The sequence below is a fragment of the Schistocerca piceifrons genome, chromosome 9 (genome assembly GCF_021461385.2).
Source record: "Schistocerca piceifrons isolate TAMUIC-IGC-003096 chromosome 9, iqSchPice1.1, whole genome shotgun sequence".
NCBI lineage: Eukaryota > Metazoa > Arthropoda > Insecta > Orthoptera > Acrididae > Schistocerca > Schistocerca piceifrons.
The window spans coordinates 149317460-149331542 of record NC_060146.1 but is presented as its reverse complement, the minus strand read 5'-3'; the positions used below and the strand labels follow the sequence as shown (position 1 = coordinate 149331542).

At 36.9% G+C, this 14083-nt stretch overlaps 1 protein-coding gene across 1 annotated transcript in view; it reads left to right on the top strand.

Annotated features, from left to right (window-relative positions):
- LOC124717275 (delta-like protein 1) overlaps window positions 1-12779 on the top strand; it is a 93496-nt gene extending 80717 nt beyond the window's left edge. Inside the window, exon 7 of the mRNA XM_047244089.1 lies at window positions 12056-12779. Coding sequence (XP_047100045.1) covers window positions 12056-12291 — 236 coding nt within the window. The 3' untranslated portion in view covers window positions 12292-12779. The remainder of the gene's footprint in view (window positions 1-12055) is intronic.
- The last annotated feature ends 1304 nt before the right edge of the window (window positions 12780-14083 follow it).

Genomic DNA, 14083 nt, shown 5'->3' with positions numbered 1-14083 from the left:
GATAAGAGTAAAATAAATTAGAATATGGCTGATAAAATGGTCAGAAGCCAGTAAACACATCTACATCTACATACATACTCTGCAATCCACCATACAGTGCATGGCGGATGGTATGAGCCCTAGTCTCTCTTATCTTATCTTTGTGGTCTTTCCACGAAATATAAGTTGGCAGCAGTAAAATTGTACTGCTGTCAGCCTCAAATGCTGGTTCTCTAAATTTCCTCAGCAGCTATTCACGAAAAGAACACCTCCTTTCCTCCAGAGATACCCACCCGAGTTCCTGAAGCATTTCCATAACACTCGTGTGATGATCAAACCTACCAGTAACAAATCTAGCCGCCCGCCTCTGAATGGCTTCTATGTCCTCCCTCAATCCGACCTGATAGGGATCCCAAACGCTTGAGCAGCACTCAAGAATAGGTTGTATTAGTGTTTTATAAGCAGTCTCCTTTACAGATGAACCACATCTTGCCAAAATTCTACCAATGAACGGAGATGACTATCCGCCTTTCCCACAACTGCCATTACATGCTTGTCCCACTTCATATCGCTCTGCAATGTTACTCCCAAATATTTAATCGACATGACTGTGTCAAGCGCTACACTATTAATGGAGTATCCAAACATTGCGGGATTCTTTTTCCTATTCTTTCTGCATTAATTTACATTCATCTATATTTAGAGTTAGCTACCATTCTTTACACCAATCACAAATCCTGTCCAAGTCATCTTGTATCCTCCTACAGTCACTCAACGACGATACTTTCCCGTACACCACAGCATCATCCGCAAACAGCCGCACATTGCTATCCACCCTATCCAAAAGATCATTTATGTAGATAGAAAACAACAGTGGGCCTACCACACTTCCCTGGGACACTCCAGACGATACCCTCACCTCTGATGAACACTCGCCATCGAGGACAACGTACTGGGTTCTATTACTTAAGAAGTCTTCGAGCGACTCACATACTTGGGAACCAATCCCATGTGCTTGGACCTTAGTTAGGAGTCTGCAGTGGGGCACCGAGTCAAATGCTTTCCAGAAGTCTAGGAATATGGCATCCTTCTGATACCCTTCATCCATGGTTTGCAAGATATCATGTGAAAAAAGGGTGAGTTGCATTTCACAGGAGTGATGCTTTCTAAAGCCGTGCTGATGCATGGACAGCAACTTCTGTATCTTGAGGAAATTCATTATATTCGAACTGAGAATATGTTCGAGAATCCTGCAACAAACCGATGTTAATGATATTAGTCTGTAATTTTGAGGATCTGTCCTTCTACCCTTCTTATATACAGGCATCACCTGTGCTTTTTTCCAGTCGCTTGGGACTTTACATTGAACAAGAGATTCGCGATAAATGCAAGCTAAGTAAGGAGCCAATGCAGTAGAGTACTCTATGTAAAACTGAACTGGAATCCCATCAGGACCTGGCGATTTACTTATTTCCAAGCCATTCAGCTGCTTCACAACCCCAGGGATGTCTATCACTATGTCCTCCATATGGGAATCTGTACGAGATTCAAACGGTGGTATTTTTGTATGATCCTCCTGCGTGAAAGATTTCTCAAATGCTAAATTTAAAATTTCAGCTTTCATTTTGCTTTCTTCCGTTGCCAGGCCAGACTGATCATTGAGTGACTGGATGGAAGCCTTTGACCCGCTTACCAGTTTTATGTAAAACCAGAATTTCCTTGGGTTTTCAGCTAGATCTTTTGCTAAGGTATGACTGTGGTAGTGGTTGTATGCTTCGCGCATCACTCCTTTTACAGCAGCACAAATCTCTATTAACTTTTGCCTGTCCTCATTCTCCTGACTTTTCTTGTACCACGAGTGCAACTGTCTTTGCTTCCTGAGCGTTCTCTGAATTGCGCTGTTAAACCACAGTGGGTCTTTTCTGTCCATAACCCACTTTTTCGGCTCATACTTCTCCAATGCGTGATTTATAATGTGTTTAAAATTTGCCCATAATTCTTCCATGTCCATCGTACCGGAAGTATGTGAAGTCTATTCATTTACTAAGTGGGATGCTAACAACTGCTTATCTGCTCTTTCTAGCCTTCTTGACCAACTTTTTAACTTTCATAACTATAATCGTAATGACAACATCATGATCACTAATCCCTGTCTCAACACTGACACCGTCGATAAGGTCTGGTCTGTTTGTGGCTACCAGATCTAAAATATTTCCATTATGCATTGGCTGTCGATTTAGCTGCTCAAGATAGTTTTCGGATAATGTGTTCAAAAGTAATTCACACGACGGCTTGTCTGTACCACCTGTAATGAATCCATAGACATCCCAGTCTATACTAGGTAGGTTGAAGTCGCCTCCGACTAATATAGCATGATCTGGGTACTTCTGCGATACAGAGTGTAGACTCCTTTTGAATGATTCTAGAACTGTCATGGTGGAACCTGGTGGCCAGTAATATACCCAACAATTAACTTTATTTCTCCTAGCCCTGTTAAACATGTCCAGATAACTTCACAATTACACTCTACTTCAACCTCAGTAGACACAATATTTTTGTCAATTGCAATGAAGGCACCACCTCCTACGGTGTCTAATCTGTCTTTCTGATACACGTTCCAACCTTCACTAAATATTTCAGAACTTCCTATCTCAGGGTTCAGCCAGGTCTCAGTCCTGAGAATAATTTGCGTGCCACATGCTTCCCGGAGGGCAGTAAATTCAGCAACTTTATTCTGAACACTCTGAAAATTTACTGCTAATATCTTGATAGCTGAAGTGTCTTTACACTGAGCGCGTCCTGGTTTCCCTGCCTGCACATCGACTGGTGAGTGTTCATCAGGACACCTCGCACTACTGCCTAGCCTAAAAAAACCCCATGTGCACGCCAATGTCTAATGTACTAAAAGTCCAAAACACACTCAAACAAAATTTAAGAAATTACTTAATGATACAGAAATTGTTAAGTATATGGGAAATATGCATATCTGTATAAATTGGCAGAAGATTACCTTGGCAGATATGCAGCATCCTTCAAATCCAATAAAATGGAATCACGTGTACATAGACACATCACACAGTAAATAAGTAGGAGATGCAAATGCTCATGCTTCCACTCCATTTTGTTGACCTTCAAGGCAAGCAATCTTGGGCTTACATTTCACCAAGATAATGCTCACCTGCATATGCTTGTGTTCATGCTTGCCAAAATCTACATTGGCCTGCAGGGTTGCCAGATCTCTCTACAATTGATAATGTTTCCAGCGTTATGGGCATTGCCCTCCAACTATCTTGGTATTTTGATTATCTAACATGCCAGTTGGACAAAATTTTGCGTGGTGTTCCTCATGAAGACATCCAACAGCTCTGTCAAGTAATGCCAAGCCAAATAATTGCTCGCATAAGGCCAGAGGTGCACCAATGTTCTTGACGTACTTGATTTGTGAAACTCTTTCTCTTGAATAAATCATCTAATATTTCTGAAATTATAATCATTTGTTTTTCTGTACATTTACAAACTTCTACTGATTCCTGTTCCATTTGGACAAGTTCTTTGTGGTGCATCTTTTTTTTTTTTTTTTCATCTCAGTGTGTATATAGTAATTCAGGGAAATACAAAAGATCATTGAACCATATTATAAACCTGTGCTAGGAATTACCTGTGTGTGAATACTGATGCCATCTTTGCAGTTATAATCAGTTGTGTAAATTTCATCAAATTCTTAACTGACAGTTTAATTAGATAGTGAAATTTTGGCAACTAAAATATAGTGGTAACAGTCTAACAGAATTAATGGTGCAAATGGTGAAAGTAATTTTGGTTGTATCCGAACCTTGGTTACAACTATTTCTGAAGTTAATTAGTTTTGCAGAAGTTAAAATACATTACTCCAAGGTCAGAATGCCAGTACTTCTTGTACTTGTGTTGTCAACATGCCCAACTTGAGTGATTAGCTCAATTAGAATTCCCTGTCTCATACTGTAATAATAACTTGCAATTAACACAAAATAAGGTGCATTAATGAAATCAGGGTATTGAACAGAAAATCCTGAATAATATGTTTGAGTAAGGCAAAGCTTGATTAAAGTTTTGATAAATACAGTTTGTACTACACAAGTATTTTCTAGATATTGTACTCAAATGAAAAGTTAAAAAATTAGGTATTAGTAGTGTGTACATCCACATCTATACCTAATAAACCACTGTGAGGTTCATGGCACAGTGTACATCCCATTGTACCAGTTATTAGGGTTTCTTCCTCTTCCATTCATGTATGGAGCTCGGGAAGAATAATTGTTTCAATGCCTCTGTGCACGCAGTAATTATCAAAATCTTATCTTCATGATCCGTCTGCGAGCGATACATAGGGGTTGTAGTATATTCATAGAGTAATAATTTAAAGCCAGTTCTTGAAACTTTGTTAATAGACTTTCTTGGTATAGTTTATGTCTATCTTCAAGAACCTTCCAGTTAAGTTCCTTCAGTATATTTGTGACACTCTCCCGTGGAACCTGTGACCATTCGCACTGTCCTTCTCTGTGTATGTTCAGTATCCCCTGTTAGTCCAACTGATATGGATCTCATACACTTGAGCAATATTTTCGAACTGGTCACATAAGTGCTTGTAAGCAATTTCCTTTGTAGATTGATTGCATTCCCCCAGTATTATACCAATAAACTGAAGCCTACCACCTGCTTTACCAATGACTGAACCTATGTGATCATCCCATTTTGTATCCCTACACAGTGTTACACCCAGGTATTTGTGTGAGTTGGTCCATTCTAACAGTGACTCATTGCTATTATAGTCATAGGAGACTACGATTTCTTGTTTTGCGAAGTGCAAAATTGTATATTTCTGAACATTTAAAGCAAGCTGCCAATCTCTGCACCACTTTGAAATCATATCAATATCTGACTGAATATTTATGCAGCTTCTTTCAGATAGTACTTCATTATAGATAACTGCACCATCTGCAAAAAGCCTTATTTTACTATTAATGTTGTCTGCAAGGTCATTAATGTACAACATGAACAGGAAGGATACCAACACACTTCCCTGGGACATGCCTGTAGTTACTTCTACATATGAGGGTGACCATCCATCCAAGATAACATGTTGCATCCTCTCTACCAAAAAATCCTCAATCCACTCACAAATTCCACTTGACACCACATATGATCATATTTTTGAAAAGAAGCATAGGTGTGGTACTGAGTCAAGTGGGAGGCTCCAGCTTGCTCTGTTTAGGCTTTATACCCTGTTCTTACTGCTGACTTCTTCTGAACAAACACTTTATTTACTTTAGGTGCACTGCCACAGAAGACAATCCCATAAGGCAACAGGAACTGAATAATGCAAAATAATCCAACAGTCTTGTCTTGAGGTCCATGCTATGAGAGCTGTTTTAAGGGTGTAATACGCTGAACTAAGTTTCTTGATTAGTTTCTCTATGTGTTGGCTTCACGTTACCTTGTTATGCAACTGGGTTCCCAAGGAATTTTACATGCAGTGATTCATTCTTTGTACAACTGTTAATGTCTACTCCTGGTGCTAGATGGTCATTATTGCTTGTTTAAAACTGGATATTATGTGTCTTTGTGGGCTTAAGATCTATGCAGTTAACTGTGAAACTCCGTTCACCTGTCATCTGAGCTTTGTCTGTTGGAACATATAAGTTTCCCATGTGGGCAACTGCAGCTTAATCTCTGCATACTTAAAACATTTCTTAAAAATTTTCATGGTAAAATCTTCAAAATATTGCAGAATCCACTTGTAGCTGCTAATCTTTGTTTACTGTGGACTCAAGGTACAACCAGTTGCACAATAATGAATTGCACCTTCAGGATAAATTTGGCTGGATTACATTAAGCCATTAAACAATATAATGTACCAACATTCTATAAGGCACATATCCTGGCATCATCAAATGCAATGCCTGTTGAAAGATTAATCAATAATCTTTGACAATTATGGGTCATCTATGACACACTGGCAGCTACATCTGCACATTTTGTTATTTCTTCATCATTAATGGGATGGCTGTTTTTCGAAATACTATTAGAAGTTCAACACAGGTACAAACTAGAATGTCCATCAGTGATGACCTGTAATTATCTAAGGTTATTGATGGATTCTGCAACATCCATTGCATTTGATGGTGTTGGGATATGTGCCTTATAGAATGCTGAGAGATAATATTGATTTAATGGCTTAATGTAATGTAGTCACATTTAATCTCAAGCTGTGAGTCATTATCACAAAACCAATTGAATATTCATTCCACAACAAACAAGGATTAGCAGCTACAAGCAGACTACAGTTTTTAGATTTTCCCACAAAAATTAAAAAAAAAAAAAAAAATAACTGCGTCTGCTGGGATTGCATTTGGACCCATGATTAGCAGGCTTGTGCCATCAACAAACATAACAGTTTTCGAGCTGCCCTTTAAAACTCACTGAGAGATCATTTATGAATGTTAGAAACAAATTGGCCCAGTACTGATATTTGCGGTACTCTACAGGCTGTGTACCCCCATCCTGAGACTATTTTCATGCCTTAGGTACAATGTGTTACTGAGACCCTCTGCTTTCTGTTAGGGAAGTAAGATTCCACCCATCAAAAAGGATGCCATTGAGGCTTTAAGACTTTTAGTTTCATTAGTAGAATTTTCTGATCCAAAAAATCAAAGGCTTTGGCAAGGTTGTGGAATATACCAGCAGGATATTTTTTCTTGTTTAGCTCTGCTAGTACTTCATTTTTGATATTTTGTATCACTCTCTGTGTGGAGAAACTTTCACGGAAGCCTAACTGAGGAGCAGTTAACAAGTTCTGATCACTTAAATAAGTCTGTATTCAATGAAAGATCACCTCACAGCCATTTCTCAAAAGACTGGAAGGAGTGGTTTGTGTTTGTAAGAAGAGGTGGTTTGCTAACTTTAATGGTGTAGGTGGGTGTTACTACACCATATTCAAGTCTGTCAGAAATATGCCCCGAGGTATTGCCTGATTAGAAATATAGCTCAATGGTAATACTATTAAGTCAGCACAAGATTTTAATATTGTGCTACAAACACCATCACAGCCATCAAAATTACTAATTTATGATGAATTCTGTACATCCTTAGGTGTTGTACTTTTGAAACTTACATTCTTTGGTGGTTCATGCTGTGTCTGCACATGTAAATCCATCACATCCACATATGTTTGTTCATTACTGGTAGCAGTGCTTCAGCCATTGTGAGTTTAATCTGGTGGCCAATGATTTGAAAGTGTCACCTTTCCTTCCAGAGCTATTTCATAGAGGATCAGTTTCATTTGATCAATATTTATGTTTGTGTTAATAAAGTTCCAAATAGTTTTTGCCTTAACCTTGGAGTGTTCTAGGTTTGGAGCCATGTATATGAGTTTTAAATCTTTTATGACAGTGGAGGATTTGGCAACACTGGTGGTAATGGTGTTTTCAATCTTGAATGCTGCTTGTTCTCTGAATTATGTAGATCTTTCTCTTCTTAGTACAAGATACCTTAACCTCATGAGTTAATCATCCCATATCCATACTTTTGTACAATATTGCCTTTATTTGTTTTATGGAAAAACAAGACCCAAATTGCTATATGAATAACTTTACGAAAAAGCTAAATTTTCCATTAACATTGTCCTTGTTATAAATTTCTCCTCATCATTCTTCCCATAATTAGTGACGAAGCACAGTGATTGAGTCATTGTTTATGATTCTGTGATCCAACAGTGTTTTTCTTCTATGATCTGTACCTAACTGGCTAGTTAATTCTACTGTCAGTCTCATCAGACTGTCAATGAACTGTATTACTGTTCTTTTTGGATCACAGCCTTTGAACAGTTTTGAGAAACAAGTAGCGACACTTTCTGTGGAACCTACCCACTATTTTGCAGGACAATGCTTGGGCACATACAACACAAAGTGTGTCAGATTTGTTCAGTTGATGGGACTGTGAAGCACTGTACCATGTGCCATACTATCCAAACTTATGTCCATGTGACTTTCACTTGATTCGTAAAATGAAGGAAACACTTTGGGGAATGTCCTTCAAAATTGTTATGGTACAGAGATTCATTAAGCATTAGACTAGTCCATTGGAACCACCAACACAACTGGCACTGATAGAGGTATGCTGCAGCTTCCACACAATTCTGGTAATTACATTGAAAAGTAATGAAACTTTGAAACAGGTACCAATTTTGTATTAGTAGTAAATAAATAGTTGCCACTATTAAAATTCCAACCATTGTAACTTTTCATTCAGGCCTTTCATATTCACCACAAGATCAAATAAAGGAAAGTGCAGGAGTAATATTGACAATACTATGAAAAGGATATATTGCCGCTTACCATAATGATGGACCCTGATCTGAGGTCTCCCTGAGTTTCGTACAACTTTCTAATGTTGCAACCTCTCTGTATAATACAGCATCCTCTTTGAAAAACCTTATGGAACTTTTGTTGTTATCGTTTAGGTCCTTTATTTTTATTGTGAAAAGGTGCTATAACTGTCCCTTGGTGTACATCCAAAGTTACTTTTATGTCTGAAGATTTTTCTCCTTGAGAACGACATGCTGTGTTCTGTTTGCTAGAAACTTCCCAGTGCAATCACACAGTTGGTCAAATATTCTGTACACTTATATGTTGTTCAGTAGGTGGAAGAAGTGGTGCACAACTGTATCAGATGCCTTCCTGTAGACAAGGATCAAGCCATCAACCTGGGCACCAGAATCTGAGCTTTGTGGATGAACAGAGCAGCTGGATTTCACTTGATCATTGTTTTCAGAACTCATGGAGATTCCTTCAGAGGAGATTTTTGGTCTCCAAAAGTGTCTTAATGCATGAGCACAAAACATGTTTCAAAATTCTGCTAGAGCACAATGTCAGAGGTGTAGGCCTATAGTTTTGCCTGTCTGTTCAGCAGTCCTTATTAAAATGGGAATAATTTGCATTGTTTTCAATCACTAGCAATCATTTGCTCCTTCAGTGACCTATGATGCACTGCAGCTAGAAGATGAGCAAGTACTGATACCCCTTCAGGTCCAGTCACCTTTTCTCCATTAATTGATTTCAGTTACTTTTCAATTCTGTGGTCACTTATTTCAATATTTGTCAGTTTGATGTTTATGTGATGGTTTAAAGAAGGAACTATGATTTTGCTCATTTTCTACAATTCTTCACAATATATTAATCAAATAAAACACACAGGCACAAGACATAGAAGCATACAACACGAAACGCTTTCCTATGCAATATGCTCAGAATGTATTCTTGACTGTAACTGATAAAGTTGTAACTTTTAGTTCCACTGTCAGAGTTTGGTATTCTACATCAGTGAAGGTAATGTGACATGTGACTGCCATCACTGCTTGTGTTGATTTGTGACTCACTTCCTTGACTTCCTTACACATAGCACTAACTGTTTAAGTGATCATTACGTACTTAGGCAGCATTCAACTACTTACTGGTACCCATCACAGACCTTGTTTCTGGTACAGTACAATGGAAATGTATGTGAATGTGGAGTTGGCAGATTCCCATGTGTGTGGATTTACGTAATGGCAGTGCTCGGAGATATTTCTAGAATCCAGGTGCTCTGATAGGAAAATGTTTGAGGCAGCTGAATGTTGTCTTAGGGATTGTGTCATGTTTAAAGTTGTTACTTCCAATTATGGAATACCAAGAAGGATGGGGATCTCACTGCTCGACTGGACATCTCTGTTGGTAGTGCTGATACTTTGTATTATAGAGATGAGATCGTCTTCCAAAACCTTCACGTACCATTCAGTAGTCAAATTGCCATCTTCTTGATCATGAAATACGGGTTCTCAGTTCCCCAAATACGCCAATTTTGATTATTGATGAACCCATCCAGATGAAAGAGCGCTTTATCACTAAGCCAAACAACAATGCGCTTACTAATTCCCAACATGACATCTAGTCAACCATGCAGCTTGAACATCATAATTCAAACCATTCAGACGTTATGACAGTTTTATTTCATTGACAGCCTGTAAATATGCATGTAGGTCGGGTTCACAAAATTTTAAAATATAGAGTCATTACTTTTTCAAATGTAACATAAACAACATGAATGAGAATTTATACAAATATGCATTAGATAATGAAGTTACCAAATGTTCTTTAGCAGTGGATTACATATCCTTAGAATGGTCTGAATCAGTAGTAGTCAACTTGTTTTATCTACTATTCACTCTTGTATCAGTGTCATAAAATTTTCAAACCATCCCCTGGTTCCTGAGTAAAGGTTATTTATAAAGTAGAACTTACCAATTACACTTCCTCAAAACTTTATGAAAACCTATGAACATGTTTGTAAAACCCCTATCATCTACCCACTAATGGGCAGCAGGGACCAGGTTGACTACTGCTTGTCTAAATGATGGTTTCTATTTCATATAGCAATATTCCAAACGTGGATTATATCCATGATTTTGCAAAACACTACAAGACTTTTCTGGAAATTGAAATTTTATGACTGAAATATTTCATTAACCTACAACTTATTTTAGCAAAAGTATACACTTTTGGAAACAGAAGAGTTTGGACTACAAGGTAATAACACCAGATTTCAAAAGGATTATATTTGATGATTCAAGCATCCCTGAATTCTTATGACAACAATAATTTTCAATAAAGATATTCTCATGACCACACCATCTCTAGAACATATAGGAGAAAAGATAGCAATGAGGGCATTTGAAACAGGTACATCAATCCTAAAACAGAAATTTTAGTGAGGTCAGAATTTTAAATGTGCATGATTTTCAGAAATAGTAAATTTTGAATATTTTTAAAAATAAAATCATTCTACACGAACTACTTATACTGTTGTCAGCAGGCTGCAAACTATGTGGCTTGAGCCTTCTTTAGTCAGACGACTGGATTGATGCAGATCACCATGCTAGTGTATACTGCACAATCCTGTTAATTTCTGTATAACCACAGCAACATACATCCATTCAAACCTGCTGATTGTATTTGAGTCCTAATGTCCTACAATTTTTATAGCCTACACTTCCCTCCACAATGAAATTGACATGTCCTTGGTTCATCATCATAATCAGTTGTAATCAAGTCATGCCACAAATTTCTTTCTTCCTTAATTTGATTCACTGTTTCCTGACTTGTTAATCTACCTGTATAATCTTCAGCATTCTTATGCAGCACCACATTTCAAAAGCTCCTATTCCCTTGGGACTGAACTGCTTGTTGTCAACATTTTACTTTTATATAAGGGTATGCCTTCATATAAATATCTTCAGAAAACACTTAGTAACAATTAAATTTGTGTTTTATGTTAACAAATTCCTTTTTTCCAGAAATGTTTTTCTTGTTATAGTTTGTCTACATTTTATATCATCTACTAATCTCTCTCTCTATCCCCACCCCATCCCTTCTCTCTCTCCCTTCCTCTACCTCTTCTTTTACCAAAAGCCCTCTTCTGAAGCTGAGCGCTCAGCATGGCTGAAGCCATATGAAGGGCCCAGGTTCAATTCCCGGCCAGGTCAGAGATTTTCTCTGCTCGGGGACTTGAGTGTTGTATTGTCCTCATCATCATCATCAACATGCAAGTCATCGAAGTGGCTCCAGATAAAAAGACTTTTGCCAGGTGGCTAAATTCCCCACTAGGGGACTCCTCGCCAAAATAGGTCATACGCACATTTCATTACACTGAAGACACTTTGATAAGAATTTTGAGATCTCAGTCTACCTCATATATATGTATTATGTATTGAAGAGAGTAAAAAAGAAGAAAGCAGTATTTATGCTAGTAGTAGCATTATAGCAATGGAGCTATTAAATTTAGTATATTTCTCCATTTCCCATGATTAATGCAGTATGTACTGTAGGAAGTAAATTTTAACATGGATATAAAGTTTTGTAAGACTCATCCCAATTTAACTTACTTTCTGTACGAATTGTGATTAGAAAGTAACTGGAACTTTTGTTTTTCTTTAAGAGCCTTTATTTATCAACATTAACTTTGTCACTTCAAAGTGTCCTGAAAGGTTGATTCTCTCTCCTTTTAGAGCTCACATACTGTGAACAAAATGAAGATCTGTGTGAAAATGGTGCAACATGTATCAGCCTGACAGAGGAAGATGGAAACTACCGCTGCATATGTGCCGAGGGATTCACTGGCCGTAACTGTGAAGTATCCAAGTTCACCACAGCAATGTCCATGCTTAACATGACTACCACCATGAAGCCACCTACATCCCTACTTCCTGGTGAACCACCTGAGGAAGAAAATGAAGCTGCTTAAGAAATATCACAATTTCTTCCGTCAGACATGTAATACTGTTTTTTCTGAAGACCATTATTTTAATATATAAAGTGCAAGTCCTTTGAAACATAAAAAAGAACATTAATTTAAACTTGATGGGGCTTTGGAATGAAACATGGAATCTTGAAAAAGCTGTCACAATATTTCTGTGGGATAAGTGCTCAGCAATACAGAAAGCAATAAAATTTTTTTTTTGTAACAATTAAATCATGAGCACCCAACCATTTTGGAATATGGCTAAATTTTGATCTTGTGGTCTTAATGTGATTATACGTATATTTTTTTTTCTACCTTTTGGCAAAGTAGATGTCTAAGCCTGCATAACTGTGTGTGTACAGCTTAATCACATGTTTGCAGTTGTGTCACTGATGCTTTGTAGTATTATGAAACAAATTTTATGTGCTTCAAATATTGTAACAGTAATCTCTTATTCTTCAAAAGCAGACACTGCATTCCAATAGTTTTAATTTTCCAATTATCTTGGCTGAAAGATCAGCACTCCAGTTTTTGTTAAACTGTGCACATGATTGTTTGTGAATCAGTTGTTATTTATTTGTGTAGATGCTTTTGTTTAGCTTATGTATTGTAATTAACTTATCAATTTATTTATTTTATTTATTTATATTTAATTTATTTATTAATGTATAAATTTGATTGATTTATTAATTTATTTCAAATTATTTATTTTTTATTTTTTTATTTATTTTTATATTGTTGCAAGACTTCATCTTATGACTGAGAAAATTGAAATATTAGTTGAAATGAGATTTATAATTAGAGGATAAATGTTCTTCAGAATTTGTGGACAAGAAAAATTCATCTAAGCTTTAGCTTGACCACACAAAATTAAACCTACTCATGAGACAAAAACTACAATTAGTTAACTTAGAGGAAATAAGCCCACTCACTGGATAAATAATTTGAATAAAAAGGATTGGAAATAATGAAACCTGAAAAAGATATCAAAGTCTATCCCTCTCTCAACATGCTACTCACAACAACAAAAATTACAAAAGGAAAATATTTCCTCTTGGCTTTTTGATAATATCAAAAAGAATTTTATTAATTTGCAGAACAGAGATTCAGAAAAGATGAACAAAGTTCCATACCATTAAAATGTTTCACTAACTCAAAGTTCCAGATGTTAGGTGTTGGTAAGTTATACATTGCTGGCATTATTAGTCAGTAAATACATTTTGGTAATCTCTATAGTTTCCTGCCAATCTATGTGATTGTAAGGGAAGTTTTCTTATTGAGTGTATCTGAGAAATCTGAAATATCTGTCATCAGAATCTATCACTGCTAAGTTGTACTTAGAAGATGGGTTAAGGAAAGGCAAATCAATGTTTATAACTTTTGTAGATGTGGAGGAAGCTTTTGACAATGTCAATTGCAACATAGCATTTGAAATTATTATTGTAGCAGGAGTAAGATACAGGGAGTGAGAGGCAATTTTTTTATACAACTTGTACAGGAGCCAAAAGTAGTTATAAGAGTCGAGCGATATGAAGGGTAAGCAGTGGCTGAGAAGGAAGTGAGACAGGGTTGTTGCCTATCCATGATGTTGTTCAGTTTGGACATTGAGCAATTGGTAAAGAAAACAAAAGAAAAAATTGGACAAAGAATTAAAGTTCAGAGAGAAGAAATAAGTACTTTGAGGTTTAATCAAACAGTGGAAACTACAGGTTGGAATATCAACAATGTAGGAAAAGACAGATTGCTGTTTATCTTAAAGGAGACACATTAAGTTCCATACAGACACAATTAAAAG